Source organism: Ixodes scapularis, unplaced genomic scaffold (genome assembly GCF_016920785.2).
Source record: "Ixodes scapularis isolate PalLabHiFi unplaced genomic scaffold, ASM1692078v2 PGA_scaffold2__306_contigs__length_199485367, whole genome shotgun sequence".
NCBI lineage: Eukaryota > Metazoa > Arthropoda > Arachnida > Ixodida > Ixodidae > Ixodes > Ixodes scapularis.
Genome location: NW_024609857.1, coordinates 54,723,467 through 54,740,235, shown reverse-complemented (window position 1 = coordinate 54,740,235; position 16,769 = coordinate 54,723,467). Strand labels below are relative to the sequence as shown.

At 45.0% G+C, this 16,769-nt stretch overlaps 1 protein-coding gene across 1 annotated transcript in view; it reads left to right on the top strand.

The window, feature by feature from the left end:
- The window catches only part of LOC120847847, a 120,282-nt gene extending 112,468 nt beyond the window's left edge, over nt 1-7,814 (top strand). Inside the window, exons 3-5 of the mRNA XM_042291863.1 lie at nt 4,468-4,852; nt 5,844-5,889; nt 6,766-7,814. Of these exons, the coding sequence (XP_042147797.1) occupies nt 4,468-4,847 (380 nt within the window). The 3' untranslated portion in view covers nt 4,848-4,852; nt 5,844-5,889; nt 6,766-7,814. The remainder of the gene's footprint in view (nt 1-4,467; nt 4,853-5,843; nt 5,890-6,765) is intronic.
- The last annotated feature ends 8,955 nt before the right edge of the window (nt 7,815-16,769 follow it).

Here is a 16,769-nt window from a genome sequence, read left to right as displayed (position 1 = left end):
ACAGTGTCGCGCAGTGTATACATTAGTACACACAGACCCCCGAATATATACGTATGCATTGTCATGTACGAGTATGAGTAGAGTAAGTACTGAAAGAAGAATAGGGAGACTTCCTCACTCGTTAAGGCACTTTAACTACGAATAAAAACAAATAACATCTCGCACGCATGTGCACACGCCCTCATGCGCACAGGCTTGAGACTGAAAATTTATGGGCTTTATTTTTCGTTGCTGAGCGTTTTTGAAGAAAAGCTTTAAAAAAACTGAAAAAAAAAAAAACATGAGCCATATTTTGCGCAATACGCAAAACGAAATAAACTGCAATAAGAAAGTATGACCAAACTTGCTAAGTAATGATTAATGTGGCGTGTGAACATTTCTGTTAATCCTACTCAATGTAGTTATCAACGAAACGTGAACCTCTGTCAATGGTGGCGACAGAACATTGCAATACAAAGCACGTGTATGTACACATTTCTCTTAAGTCCTAAACTAAATTAACACTCAATAAATAAAATCATACTTTTTTTTTGAAAGCCCGATAGCGTCGCGTTACTCAATATCAAACATCTTCACGGTCCTGCGACAATCGCTCGAAGCTGTCTCTCAACTTGTTCAGTTGGCGAGGCGAGGCGGAAATTTAATTCAAAACAGTATTACAACACACAGAGATACTATCACTACAGCCTTACGCAGGGAATATACCCTTCCTCACCATAGAGCCTAGACTTTATCTACGTCATCACATACCGCGAGTTGACGCTGTGCCGGCGAATGCTGAAATATCCCTGCTGTCCGTTGTCCGCAACGAAATGATAATATTAGTTTGGATGGTTGTCGCAAAACTATGCCGGATATTCGACGCTGATTACAGTGCGGCATTCCCGCGGTCGGTATACCCCATTTACGTGCGGCCTTCCGGCGATTGGTCGTCGTGAGGTATTATGTCAGGGAGATATCCCATAGAGTTAATATATTAATCTACTGGGAAATGTCATATGCATTTCGGCCGCTTCGGAACGGCGGAGCATAGATGCGGAGGTCCCATGTTGGACCCGGTAGGGCCATATTGCTGGCGACGCTTCGGTACACACAAAGAAGCAGGAAAATATCCTTTCCAAGGACTGTATCTCTATTATACATGGCACCTCCTCTTCCCCGTTTGTCCTCTGGGTGGTGCTGCTTCTAGTCACTGTTGCTGTTTTCAAAGGAGCTAGACCCGGTAGGCCGACACTTGGGGCCTTCGACACATATGCACAGGTAACCCCAAAAAAGTAACTAAATTCCGTTACTTGCTCAAAAAGTAACTAAATCGATAATCGTTAGCGATTCTCAAAGGAACGCGTTAGGTTACCTCAAATGTCACGAGTTACTTTTCTCGTAACTTTCACAACCAAATATACAACTGCTTTTGTTTCATATTTTGTTGTTTTCTTTTTAGTATAGTCGTTGCATTTAAGCTGTAGCTGCCTCTCCAAGTTTTCCTCGGATTTATTTCCCCGCTTCTTTGAGAATACATCTCCGGCGACGCTAAACAGCTGACGTGGTGAATCTGGGATTCCCCTCTCTCTTTTGTTCTCGAAGTTGACAATGGGTTCTGTGCCTTCCTGTGTTGACAACCCCCGTGTTTACATTCGGTCTGTATAGACGAACCTAGAATGTTCAAGCAGCGAACCTTATTGCGTTCGCTGGGTGAAGGACATCTCCTGTTGCAAAGTTCGACCGAAGTGTTCAGCGGTAAACGTTGCTATACTGTCACACTGTTTAATTGTTTTCGGGTTGTCCATCTGCCTTTGTCGCGTTAGACGCATACTCAGGTTCGAATTAAAACGAGGCTGTTTAAACGGTTCTTATACATGCTATTCCTCCAAAGTAACGTAATACCGTTACTCGTTACTTAGCTTTAAAAGTAGCTAAGTATGTTACTCGTTCCTTTTTTAAACAAAATAACAAAGTACGTTACTCGTTACCGAAAAAAGTAACTAGGTAGAAGTAACTCGTTACTATAGTCACGCGTTACTTACATGTCTACTTCGACAAGGAAGGAGCGCCTTGACTCTAGCTCAAAGGCTTTAATCTTTATAAATAGCTCGAGGAAACAGATTGCGTAAAGGTCGACGCCATTGATTTTGTAAGGTCAATACATTGAAGGAGCCGAAGCGAAGCTGTAGAAGCGCGGCACGTCCACCTGCAGTAGCCTGTATATTTTCACTAAGGAGTAGGTATCGACATCAAACGGCAATACCGTGAAATCTAGAAACCGCAAATCTCTGTTATGTGCGGAAGAATTGCTGAGGGATTACATTCCATGACTGCGGAAGTATCTGTTTTGGGTCTAAATACTATCTGTGCCTTCTCATTTGTCGTCGGTCGCCTGCTATAAATTGCTACGATCGGTCTTTTTGATAAATAGCCGCGTGTAGGCTATATTATGAAACGCCCAATTTTACCTTACGTTGTCTCGTATGTCCATAGGCTCAAATAAAAAAAAAATAGCATACGACAAATGCCACAATGCAGAATACGGCGATGAATCCTTTTCGATTCACGTCAGGATATCACCCCTTCATCGCGAGTTAAGCTGCGTGAACTTGACCACATTTTATGAGCTTCCGCTATCGTAGGATGAGCGCAACATTTTGAGAAGATTAAGACATACCGGCCATGGTTATAGACTCCACAAAGCCTGAATTTAAGACAAAAAAAAATATTGCTTAATCTTCCTTTAAACCCCTTTAATCTTCTTCCTTTATTGTCACCGAGTGGGGGAGCTGGAGAACTCAGAAATCTCAAAATGAGTTATTTTTCAACAATATGAGCTGGAAGCCGTCAGAGTTCTATCAATCATTGCGGTCAACACCTCAAAGCATGTTACCACACCATAAAGAAGGATCGTCGTCATCTTTACCATTGCCATTATTTTCATAGTCAACATTTTTGCTTTTTCTCTTTGCTGCATTCTGCTCTTCATTGTGATAAGCATTCCGCTCGCCTTTTTTGTGTATTCCCCGCAGTCCCATGTCCTCAGTCTCTGACGTAATGCCAAGCCCAAAACGTGCGAAGAGAGGCCAGAAAATATGCAGTTCTACTCGGTTCATCCTGAAAATGGGAGGGGAGTGTCCACCCCGTCCCATATGTGCGCCCCCCCGTGAATACAGGCAGGGTGCGCTGTCCCGTGTCAGATGTCTAGCTATTCATTTGGCACGCCAAAATTTAGCTGAAAGAGTATTATTAATTATCCAGGCCATCCGGATGACGCAGGAATTCATGCGGCTAACATCATCCTCCGTTACTTTGAGGACGGGGGACGCGGTCCTGTCTTATTTTTGTCGCTCCGACAGCCGATGCATTCCAGTGTGTGACTCTGAAGCCGAGGTCACAAGGCTCATATATCACACAAGAGACAGTCTGCAAACACAATGGAGTCTTGGCAATATCCGTGGTTCGAATGCCGCGTGCCAAGTTTTCTCCTTGAACTCATTGTCATGCAGCACTCGAAGCATGGATCTCGCGGCGACTCGCGTTCGAGTATGTGTGCAGACTGTCTTTTGTATAATTTATAAGCAGTCTGGCCCCGGCTTTATACACAATTCCGATGTTTACAAAGTTCTCAGCAAAGCGTGCGATCTCCTCAGCTTAGCACGCCTATGTTCGCCGCTTCGGAAAGCGAGCAAATCACGCACCATACGCACGAACACTGAAAATGGAACCGGCCAGGAGCCCTTTCTTGGAAAGATCTATTGGCGACGTGAGCTATCGAAAGCGTCGCTATGGTCGGCCTGCCACGATTTGACGAATACTGACTATGACGTCAGCAAATGATTTCCCATCGACGGAAATAAGAGTAATGTAAGAACTTCAATTTTAACGGTGTTGGCAGTACTGCTTTCAGAGCGCTACGATTTCAAGTTTTGACCATGCTCATTGCAAACACCATCGAACTTGTTGTTCGCGAGGCAATGACGTCACGAGAGGGAACCATAGGAGGGCGCCACCAAGAAAAGACACTGAAGGACGTCACTTTAGTCAATGTTAAGAATGCCAGGGTAGGGAGAATTGAGATGGCCCTTGTCAGTTCGGAATTAGTTTTTGAGTAATATAGTCCATATAATATGTGATGCGGTTATTGTAGTAAGAGTATCGGTAGTAATTAGATCATTGTGAATTTTCCTCGGTCTGTTGTTGCATGACAGTAACTATGGAGTCCTGCACCTCGTTTCTCTATTTTATAAACGAAAGCTATGACTGACTCAACCTTTAAACTCTTGACTCCGAGTCTCAGATTCAGTGCCAGCGATTGATTAGCTTCCTCTTCAGTCTCGTCTTCGAGTACACCGGTGTAGAGTGAGAGAAAGCCACAACAGCGGACTAAAGTTGGCTTCCGAAAACAGGCCAACGTAATAACATTGGCGCACCAGAGCGAGGCCGTCCTGTCCCCCCTGGCCACATGTTCTCCCTTGTGCGCAGCTAAGAGGATGGGCTCGGAATTTCTCGGCAAGCGTTCTCGAATGGACGCAGCAGACCTGATCTCGGGTCTTTGGGAAGAGGACGGGCAACCGAGACCCTCCGCAGCCCGAGTCCGCTTCCTACGCACGGCGGCTGCGCTGAACCGGCTCGGAGCCCTGGAAGACGACGACGACGCCCTCGAGGCGTCGCCCCTCATGTCGGACCTAAGCGCCGCCGCGCTCTTCGCCAAGCAGAAGCGCATAGGTTCCGAGTTTTTGGGCAAACGCTCGTCCGCAGACCTGGTTCAGAAGAGGATGGGCTCGGAGTTCCTCGGCCGACGGAAGAGGGACGCAGTCCATGGAGACTTTCCGCCACCTGTTGTCGGTCCCCTCGACGCGTGAACGAGGTAGCCTTGGCCGGGTGTCTCGTACCACGGTGAAAGAATAGAGGGGTGTCTGGACAAAGTCAACCAATGCGGCAGAACTATGCTCAGGCTTCGCGCATCTTCCGGCAGGAGCACTGTCGGTTTAGGGGCCTTCGCGCAGGCGCGGTAGCGCGTCGCGCGGCGCCCTAGCGCGGCTCTCATAGGTCTCCTACTACCCTCGACGTGCTGCGCCATCTCACGGCGTTTGTCAGAAATGCGAGCAAACCTTCGATGCACTTGTTCCATGGTCGAGGTGAAGACGTTCATGACACCTCTCTCTTTTATTCTACCGTGTCCCGCACTGCCGTCTTCACGAGACGCGAGGTGTGAATGCTACATTAAGTGACGTCAGACGAAAGGCCGAATTTGAAACAGGTTCCCTTTAACTTCCCAACGAGGTATCCTTATTATGCGTCAATGGGGCCTTCTGCAAACTCGTTCATAATAGATTTAGCCTAACAATGCATGACGCCATTGCATGCAAGCCCCAAAAGCTCTGTTCTGGGAAACCTCGCCGAAGCTATAAAAAAGGAACAAAAAAACAAACAACAGATACCTTGTTTTAACTTGGCGGGTTAACTAATGGGGTTGGTTTGTGAAGTCTTTCTGAACATACTTCTGGTAGCTCGCTGATCTTGCGTGTAAAGTCCCGGCACTGGGATGTCCTGTTGCCATCTAAACGATTTAATCTAAATAAACGATAGTGTTCAGCCTAAACAATACACAACATAAACGTGAACTGGTTTAGAGTTAATAAAAGTATAATCCTAAACATAACTTTAAATTTTACTCCTGCCTAAATAGTGACTCTAACAGGCTAAAACAACGCGCTCAGTGAAATGCTAAAATGAAGCTGTTAGCATGGCTAAATTGCACGAATACCTCTCTAACTAATCAAAACGTTAAAATATGGTTTCATGCACGAACCCCAATGAAAGTGTTTGACAATTCTTTATATTTTCTTTTGTTCAAGGAATTGCATGAACATTTTGTAAGGCTCGGTCATCGCTGTTCAACACGTAAGTACTCAACTGCGAACTAAACTCGCCCTAATCAACCCACCATTAAACTTTTCAACGCGCGCATGTGTGCTTGCCACGTTAACAAGCAAAAACGGACTAAATCTACACTAAACACCAACTAATAAGACCTATAAGCCATTTATTTGTTTCAGCAATGTAATGTATCCATCTTCAGAACATATACCTACATTTTTACAATATGCGAGCAAGATTCTTGCCTTCAGCACCTTAATTCTACGCTCAGTTTTACTTCACTCTTTAAAAAAAGAAAACTATCTTAGGTCTCGAAGTATTTTTTTTTTGTGTGTGTGATGCAGCCTTTATGGTAGCTTTGAATGGTGGAAATTTAACCAATGGCCACACTCTGAATAGCGTTTTCTAACAGCGGCAGCGTGCATTTTTGGTTGAAAAGGATACACGGCTGTTCAGTACGCGCTAGCACAGCGTAATTTTTTTCTGCTCTACTAAAATGTTAAAGTTTTTTTTTTTTTACATTTGTTGCTACAAAGGGAAGTGCACAGTAAGGCCAATTAAGTACTGTACTTATTTTATATATATATATATATATAAACCAGTTGAGGCCAGACCAGTGTCGGCAAGGGCTATGTCATTCTTAAAAATCAACTGTAAAAGAAATAGATTTCTTTAGAAGAGAATTACTCTTCACTTCTAAACAAATCACGCCTGAGATCTTGAATAGGATGTGAATAAAGCTACAGATAACTCGAAACCCTCCATTCAATGCCCAGTTTATGCCCAACGCGCTGGCGTTAGAGTGCACTTTCCTTGGCTTCCATGCTCGCACTTCTATCGTCAAACCTAATCCGGATTTACCCTTGGTGAGGCCTAACACACGACGGTGCTTTCTCCTAGATTCAGACGGAACGCTGAGTCGCAGCCTCCAGCAGCTGTACACGGGAGGTAGCCCTTTCACGAACGCCAGGCAGAGAGTCCCCAGTCGGGAAATGGACTGGCTCATGGAAGTTCTCAGACCACGCCAGAACAAGCGACTTTCCGAGTTCCTGGGCGGACCCGGGAAACGTTACTCCGAGTTTCTCGGAGGGCCCGGCAAGAGGTACTCCGAATTCCTGGGTGGACCCGGAAAACGCTACTCTGAGTTCCTCGGAGGTCCGGGCAAGAGGTACTCGGAATTTCTCGGCGGCCCTGGCAAGAGGACCATGGAAGACGGCGCTGAGCCGCACCATCAACCGCAGACGGTGTTCGCGGAACAGGATGCCGCAGCGCTGAAGAAACGATAACTTTATTGTTCGCAATTTGGTGGTAGTTTCCTCGGAAGCCTGCAATGTTCTTCGCAGTTCAAGCTGTGTCCTCCTTTCTGAAGGCACCCGTTGGTGGAGTTTGCGCTGAAGAGGCGTCTACGCTTCGGTGCCTGGCTGCAATACTTTTTCCGAGTCTTTTGGGACGCGCGCGTTCTTCTTTCCCGTCTTTTCCTCGTCCGTCTGGATCGTGTTGAACGGTGCAGAGTGCCGAGAGTAACGATTCCGCATTTAAGAGAAAAACACACGAAAAGAAATAAATAAATAAAGATTTCGGTACCTCGAAGGAATGTACTGGCTTGCCGCAAACACGGTGTCTTGTTACTGAGGCAGCAACCTGAATAAAGTGCGAAACGAAGCAATCAAATCCCACTTTGTGCAACTGTGACCGGTTGGTCTGCATTCAGTGTCGGCTCTTGATATTGTGCTTGTATTGCTGATATTTTGTATTGCATACATTTCTGTTTCGCTTCAGATTTATTTTTAGTTGCAGGATACCTTGGATTCGTTTTATTTTTAGCAGGCTCTCGTCCTTTGTGTGCTGTGCGTAACCTTAACTTTATTAAAAAACAAAATCTTAAAAAAAGTAAGACTGACCTTGTTGCTCTCGTAGCTTGCATTAATAAAACGAACTTGCTGGCTATACGCGGTCGTTAAACTCTTTATTTACACTCAAGTTCATTCGATGTCGCTGAGAGCTGTACACACCAACCCTTCCGGAATGAAATGTTCTTTGTGTAAAATCAGTGAAACCACCTAAATTTCCTACACCTTTTCTGAATCAGTAGCTTAACAGCGTGCTAACAAATTGCTATGGAGGGTCGGGAAAATTTTGATATAAGGTGTTTAAGATATATCGCAACAAACAAGGTGTCATTTCGTGGGACCTTCTCGCATCGAACACGACCGTGCATGCTCTGACATGAAGCCACCTGAAAGTTGTAGCAGCGTTGTGGTACCCACTACATACTCCGTTTAAGTTTACGATGAACCGCAACGGATGCTACAAGCCATCGGAGCCAGTCCAATGCCATATGAATGTCGCACGGGACATTCTGGATAAGCATAGCGAGAAGCGCAGTGCGTCGGGTCACGTGACACACCCAAACCCAAACCGCCGGATTCGTTATGGCATCTCCTGCGGTCCATCGTAAGCTGAAAGAGGATACAGTCGGAAAAGGGTAGGTTAACCGCTTCGAGCGCGAGTTATCTGCCTTTTGTAGCTACTTTGTCGCACTTGTACCCAAAGCCCGGCGGAAGGTCACGAGTGTGTTGGGTTCCTAACCTGTCACCGACTATAATACCAAGTCATCAGGCTGCTATTCTTCTGGCAAAAACTTTCGAGTCATTTTATTTTTTATCTTTTTTTTTTTTTAATGGCTGGCAAAGGTCACCCGAGAGATGTTCACAACCTGCCGCTCCCATGGATGCTGCAGTCGCTTCGAGTGATTACGCTCAAACGTCATCGAGATCTTCGGCAAAGGTTCCTTGCCACGAGGCTCGGCTTTTTATTTTTAGGCAAATGCGTAGGTGGGCTGCATATGACAACCATGTGTCCTTTAAGACCAAAACTCATTGCTCCGAACTTTATCTTTCAAGTTTTGACCGGGATGTATTCGAAATTCATTCGTAACACCCGAAAGAATAAAAATAGACAAAAAAGAGCAGGATCGTAACCTTTCTTGTTCTCATTCCTTACTTGAGGTGAAAGTTTTTGCCAAATGTTGGCCGTCTATATAGTCACTCAGAGTTCAAGAAACGCAGGACGGCCCGAGCATCTTAACAGCGCTCTACAGTGAATAGAGACTTTTAGCAAACCGTTACCGCGTTCCGCGTACCGCATTACTTTAGCCTTTGAAGCATGCTTTTAAGTGTGCGTCCGGAGTGACACCGTGACCGCGGCCGGGCGCGCGCGTAAAAGCATGCTTCAAGGGCTCCAATAGCGCGGTACGCGGAACACGGTAACGGTTAGCTAAAAAGTCCCTAATGATATTGCAGCATGAGCCGGCAAGAACGCCGAATCACGATGCATAAAGCCTAAAAATTAATAAACCACGCCCCGCGTGTCTCAGGCTCTCAACGACTGTAGCTAAATCACTGTTAGAGAGCGCAATTAGCCTTCGACACGTTACTGGAAAAAGGTAATCGATTTCAATTATAATTACTACAGGTTAAAGCGTATTCAATTAGATTACTATATTACTTAAAAAAATTAATTTGCCGTTACTTGAAAAAGTGACCGTTACTTTTCCGATAACTTCAGATTTTTAAAACGACCAATTTCTCTGCCGCTTTGAAAACGGGTCTTCTCTGCTACCCTTTCTGGAATTGAAATCACGGAATTATAAATACTTATCTCCATTAATTTACCAATGTTGATAAATCCTCCCCCTGTAGGACACTTAGTTCGAGCATTTCTTGGAAGAAAACTCGTACGAAAAGGTGCTGTCATTAGGAAAGAAAGGGGAAAAATAGCAACGGTTACAAGTAAGTTTCGTACCTCTAAAAGCAATCAGATTATTCTTGCGATTACTAACAAGTAAATGTACTGAAATAATTCAAATTTACTTCAAAAAGTAATCGGTTACAGGTAATTTTATTACTTGTAATGAGTATCGCACAAGTCAGCATGATCCCGACAAGCGCCGGCAGCTCCTTAACGATGACCGAGTTTTTAAAGAACGTGTTACTCGCGTGTATCGCTCAAAACTTTTTTCGTCTTCTTGTGACATCAATTTTATTTGATTATTCGGACCCCGATCCAGAAAGTTGGCTAAATGGTCGAAGACAGATGCCTAACGGAGCTTTAGGCACTTCTCGATACGCCCATACACAGAAACATGAGCACACACATAACACAAAACATGACAAAAAAAGAAATACGGAGCTGGTGTGGAAACATGCTGCAAGTAAACGTGACAGCAGAAACCAAACACCGAAACCTGGACCACTCATGATTTGTAGATTAGGCGAATACAAGGAGAAAAAAAAATGAGAGGCGTTTACAATTCCTCGTAATGCCGAATTAGAGCGCAGCTCTTGAGGAGGAGGAGGGGAGGGTATGCCCGTGTTACGTCACTCGTGACCCTCGTGATGTTACACGTGACGTCACGTGTGACGTCACGTGTGACGTAATTATGGGAAACGTCCCATAGTGCAATGCGCGGTTATGCCGATGGTGACGGCGACGGCGACGCCGCTCAACCCCGAAACAGGCGCCTAAAAGCAACGCTCACTAAAAAAAAAAAAAAAAAAATCGCGTTGTGCGTAGAAGTAGTTTTGAACAGCAGCTGCATTCAACGTGCTATGCATACATCTTGAGAACTTTATTACGTGAGAACACTTTATGTGGACAATATCAAACGAGAATGAACGCTACGCTGCCGGAGGTACAGGGTGTCCAAGTGAGTAGGTAAATGGTTCAATGGATACTCGGTGTCTCGTCCGCCGAAGCAATCTCGTGATGGACGTACGAGCATGCGGAAACGATCTATATAAAAAAAGCCGAAGGCGACCACTGATGACTTTACCGCTCGGCTTGTCCGATTCCATGAGGATGACCGTCGATCGAGCCATCTGCAAGGTGGAGCCAAACTCAGTGAGATCTCCTTCCGTGTTTTTGTTTTGGGGGCAGTCTTTTAAGGCTTGAACCAATTTACGTTTGCGAGTATGGTTCCTGGGCGCTCCATCTTTCCACTGGTGTGCATATATTGTCTGATAGTCAAGACTCGCTAAATACGTGCCCACTGTTGGTGCCCCCAAAGCGTTTATTTACCCAAGGTAACCAGACTAAGTTCTTTGGCGTTGCTGCTTGCGTACGAGAGTACCCAAGTGCAGTCTTGAATGTAAAGTACACAACAGGCGCTTCAAATTTGACGAACCTGCCGCTAAATTGGACAATTGTTTTCGCATTAAATCGTGGAATATTTATTTGAGGAATCTTTATTTTAAATAATCTTTTATTTCGAGATTCTAAACGAGGAGGGAAAAAATTCAAAATTTCATAAATGAAAAAGTTATCCCTCTACAAGGCCATAAATATTCCGAGAAAAAAATGCCGAAAACAAAAACGCGTCGCACAGGTGAGAGATGTATCATTTATTTATTGTTATTAAATCTACCGGTGAAGATTTCGTAGGAGTCAGAAAAATGATCAGTTCAGACAAATAACATACAAAGACGTCAGAGTCAGAAGTTCGAACATTACATTTGTAAAACAGCTTGGCCGAAACCTTATTATGCCATTTTGGTAAACACTAGTCACACTATACCACTGAGATACACTCTATGGGCACGAACGTATTTGTACATAATAAACCGCGAAACACGCGAAGAAAACATTTATGAATAAACGGCCGGCGCCGCACGCTGCACCAAAGACCTCAGAGAAGCCAGCCTTAAATTTGTGAAATGTTGGCATTTACAATGCGCGACAGCACATGAGAGGGCCGGATTATAGTGATTCGTTGGCGAAATATAAATTCCTGTCTATATAAATGCCACATTTTTCCTCGATATGAGACCACCAGAGTTTGAGTTGCTCGACAAGGGGCCAGTAAGCTACATGACGGGACGAATCGGGACCAAGCGACCGGACAGCGTCGCCCGCTTCGACTGATCAGCAGCAGCGCGGCGCTGTCCCGGTCGCAATTGGCCCCGATTGGTCCAGCCGTGTAGCTTGCTGCCCCAGATCCATGCATGTGCGGTGTTGGTCCTTCCAAGAAGTAGCCTAGGAAATTACCGCCGCGAAACTATACATTCATGTTTACGTGAAATTCTAAGAAAACATTTTGCGCAGCGGAAGTTTTGTGATAAATCAAAGGCTGTCAGTTCATCTTCAAAAAAAATATCTGACAGTCTGACGCAGTAGATGGTTCTGCCACGCCGCTCGCGGCCAGCCAATCACCGATCAAAAAATACAAGCTCGTTTTTTGTTTTTTTTATTTGGCAATAGTTTTTCAATGTAGGCAGTGTTGTAAACGGTCCTCAAAAAAAGGAACGGAAGCTCGTTCCTCGTTCCTCTTGATTTTTGGAACGCGTTCCCGTTACAAGTTCCATCTGTGAGAAAAGAACTCGTTCCCGTTACAATTTAAAAACTGGAAGGTATCGTTACATATACGTTACATATTCAACTTACACTTGTATTTTGCTAATTATCATATTTACTTAGATCAAACTATATTTTTTTTTTATCTATCCTGTCAAATGGCAACATACGAATATGAATGCTGTGATGAAAGGACACCACGAGAAGAAAACAAGTGAAAGCAAGGTTTTATTTTTTTTATATATTCACTTTTAAGAATATCAGCGTTTTGCCAAATTCATGTTTGCGGTGGGCTATGCAGACGAGCCAAATGTACTGTTATCCCACATTGCACGAGCGTTTTATAACAACCTCACGCGTTTCAATCTAACAAACTCCCGTGTTCGAACTTAACAACATTTGCTTCTCGATGTTGCTGTCCGCAAGACGAGCAAGTGAAGAAGAGGGTAGGGATTTTGGAAGGTCAGTCTTGAAAACCACCAGTCCCTCTTCGTGAAGGTTAGATCGTTGTGCAGTTTGAAGGTGGGTGCATCTGGCCAATGTTTGGGAAACAAGGGTGCGTTTGATGTCTTGTAACTTGATATTTTGGTGTAACTGTAGGTTTCTTTGTAGAAGTTCGGTGATGGCTGCAGTCGATCTGAGATTTTTGGATGTATGAGGATTCGTGGAAGCCAATAAATAAACTGAGTTTGAAACGTCCCTTTTTCTGTTTTTTCCTTCGACTAATTGTTTCAATTTCTGTACCGCAGTCTCGGGCACTGAAAGGAGGATCAATGTTCACTAGCTCTCCTGCACGCTACTGCTACCAAGCAAGGACCCCACAAAATAAACCCTAAGTAACAAAAAAACCTAACGAGATCCTCCTCTTGGTAAAAATATTGTTTAAATACGTTTTTAAAATTCCCCTTTTAAAAATCAAATAAAAGTGACCCCACTGGACGAAGAAAAAGGAACGCCGTTCCTTCGTGCGTTCCCGTAAAATGTAACGAGTTCGCGTTCCAGTTCCAGCGATGCAAAATGGAACGGCGGCGTTCCTTCGTTCCTCCTAAAAGGAACGCGTTCCAGGAACGCCGTTCCTTGGAACGCCGTTCCGTACAACACTGAATGTAGGTATGTGGCGGCTTGCTACCGGCGGGGACTCTGGGCTGGTGTGGGTATCCCTGGTGCGGGCGCGGCGAAGACTCCTTGGGCCAGGCGTTCGACATGCGTGCGACGTCGCGGAAATGGTAGCGCGGCGGAGAGCGAGAGGGAAGATACGACCTGAGACTGAGACCAGCGGCCGGAGCGGACGCGAAATTCGTCCGCTGCCCAATCGGCTATGCAAGAATTCAGTTTAATTAAATCATATTTGTAGAAACATCCTAAAAAGTTACTACAGGTACTTCGTGCTTAAATGAAAATAGTTTGCATTGGTGTCCCTCTGATTTGCGGTCGCTATCGTTCCATTCTCTTGAAACTCAATCGACTCAAACTTCTGAACCGTAGCCTTTGTAGTAGAAGCGTACTAAATTGGCGAAAACAAACAAACAAGTCAATGAAATGTTCAGTTACTCTTCAAAGATCAAACCAAGGGCGGCGCATTTATTTTGTGACATCCGCTTTAAAATAAGAGATCATATGTACTAGAATTGAACGATTTGGATATATATTATCACGGTAGAAAGTAATTAAGTGCCTCGTGTCAGTTGTATCCTGACTGGGAGCTTACGAAACATCATCCCGACGCCACGTACGGATTCCAAATTCCAATGAACTGCCCGTTCTCACACACGAGCACCAAAGTGCTTCCGCGAGGCGAAAGTATAGTAATGTATGCCATTAAGAAACTGTAAATAAACCTATTACTAGTACTGCTACTGCGATTGCAAATAAGGATGACGCAGAGCTCACAAAGTGCATGATAAGGGACGCTGTCTGCGTGCTCCCGCAATACTCGTAACTATTCACACGTTCCTCCTCGTGTACCGCGGTAGTGTGACCAACAATCGAACTTCATCGCCCGAACTCTTCATATAAACCCATAAACTAAATAATAAAAAAAGTGCTGAAGAGAAACGACATTGTTGTTGTTATATACTAAGGCTTCGGAGCCGACGAGGCAATATGAAGACGTGTAGCGGTTTCAGAACACAGCAGTATTCTTCTTTATTTTTCACGCGACTCCTTCTGTCGTGAGGACCTTCTCCGTAAATATAAAAGACCTCGCGACGTCGATTAGTATATAACATTCCTTTCCCCTTAAAAAGCGCTGTACCGGCTTCCGGACGCGATTGGAGCGTCGTTGGAGTGCACTTTCAGACTTCACTCGAGGTCTCTGGTGGTTGTTGTGGGCTGCAATCACCATGAACCTTCGACTTGGTTGATGGGCCTGGTGACGACCGTGGAGGAGCCGCCATGACCTCGTTGTTGTCTGGCGGCCGTTTACGTAGTTGGTCAGCATGGCGTGTTATCACTTTGGACGGAGTTTCAACGGTTGCCATGCGTGCTCCCGTTGTCGCCGTGACTTTTCCAGGAATCCACTCGTTTCCTGTCCCATAGTTTCTGGCGTACACCGGGTCCCCAGGTTGGATCGTCCAGTCTGTGTCTTGTGCAGATGCTGTGAAGTGTGATGGGAAACATCTGGTTAAGTCAAGAGCGAATTGGATAACCTAGCAACAGTTTAGATGGTGACTTCCCCGAGAATGACGGTGTCCGTTTATAATTAAAAAAGAGCCTTGTCAGGCTGGTTGTAATGTCGTCGTTTTGTATTTTCTTCAACCCATCTTTTATAGTTCCTACCGCGCGTTCCGCCAGACCATTGTAGCGGTTTCAGAACGTGCTTTGTTCTGAAACCGCTACACGTCTCCATATTGTCTCGTCGGCTCCGGAGTTTTAGTATATAACAGTTCTATTTATACTCCCATTTGGTTTCCTGCGTTTTCAGCTTTCTAGGTTTAGCCACTGATAAATTACTAAATGATTCTGGCTTCGATTGTGATTGGTCCTTGGACGTTCTTATCGCCTTAATGCAGCAATCTGATTAGCTGCGGAGCTATAATGAGAAGCACGTGACTGGTCCCGCCTTGCGTTTCGTCAGCGACTATACATGGTTCAGTAACAAGGCTGCCTCCACTTCGCCCCAAGAATCGATCACAGACATCTCGGCTTCTAATGTTTCGGACTCGTCGCATTTGAACGACAGCACAAGACCCGCGTATGTCTACCACGTCCTCCCAAAAAGTTCGCCCCAAAACGTTTACGAGGAAGCGAAGGAAAGTGCGTAGAAGACCTACAGTAAGCTTCCAGCCATGGCCGGAATTGAAGAACATCGATTTCCATCCCAACTGAGCTCGGCACCTCGACACAGCTATGTGTGCGCCCAAGCTGGTTCAAATTCCTTCCTGTGCCTTTTTTTTTTTTTTTCTTATTTCTGTTTTCTCTTTTGGTTAGACTGATCGAGTTTTCGCTTTCAGGCATTTGTGGGGCAAGGGCACAGGAGACGTAGTCCCGCCAAGAGGTCCCTGGGCCCTATCCTCTCCGAGATAAAATTTAGCGACCTCCGATCTTAGAGGCTTATTCTTTGTTGTTCGTTCTTCCGCCGCTCTGTGTTAGGGCGCTCTTTTTGTTCGTAGTAGAAATTCCTAGTTGTCCGAGACGCGAGCGGAATGCTTAATTGGGTGAATGACGGTTTTTTCTTTCTTTTTGTTTTCTCAATTCAGTGCCTCGTTTCTTTTTTTTTTTTTTTTCTTTTTTTTTTTTTCTTTAACGGCTGGAAGTAGCTGTTATAAGTCACAAACGTTATCGGTTGGTTTCTTTGCTCCCCGAGGTGAAATAACAATTTTCCGTATAACAAGACGTATGGCGTCATTATATACGTTGATTCTTATGAGAGATGCGGCACGCTACATTCAGTACCCTGCAAACTAAACGAAAAACGAAAGAACTGAGTGTCAAGCGACTTTTAAATGGGATAGCCTTTCTATATACTCTTTTTCGCATTAGGTCCGATCAGAGGCAATATGCTACGAGCCGGTAGCCAATCAAACAGCTTTAAAAGCGCACGGTGACGACGTTCGTAATCTTTCTATGCGGCTTGACTGGCTCCGTCGGGTCGTGGTTCGCGGTTGGACTTCGAATGAAACGGAGGGCACCAAACCGTAAGATCGTGCACCACCGTCCGTCGCGACTCGGCAGCGAAATTCAGAGGAAAGACCCGAACTGGTGTACGACTGTTGGAAGTATGCGACAAGACCGTGGCGTCACGGTGTGGCTCCTAGCAGAAACATTTCGCGTAGGAGTCGCGTGTGTAGCAGCCCACCTTAGTGGCCAATCAATGTCCGCTTGCCTAAGCACAGCACTATATACAAAACGTTCAAAACGACGACCGGCGCAAACTTTTTTTTTTTCCACATTATTTGGAAATATTTGACACATTCCTTTTATCCGCTGGTGAAAACAACGCGATCCTTCTCAATCCCAGTACGCCTGTTAGATTCGTGCCCGAGCTATCTGATGTATAGCAAGAGGAGAGAAAAATACCTTTCACGTAGACTTGATCAGTTATGTGGCACTGG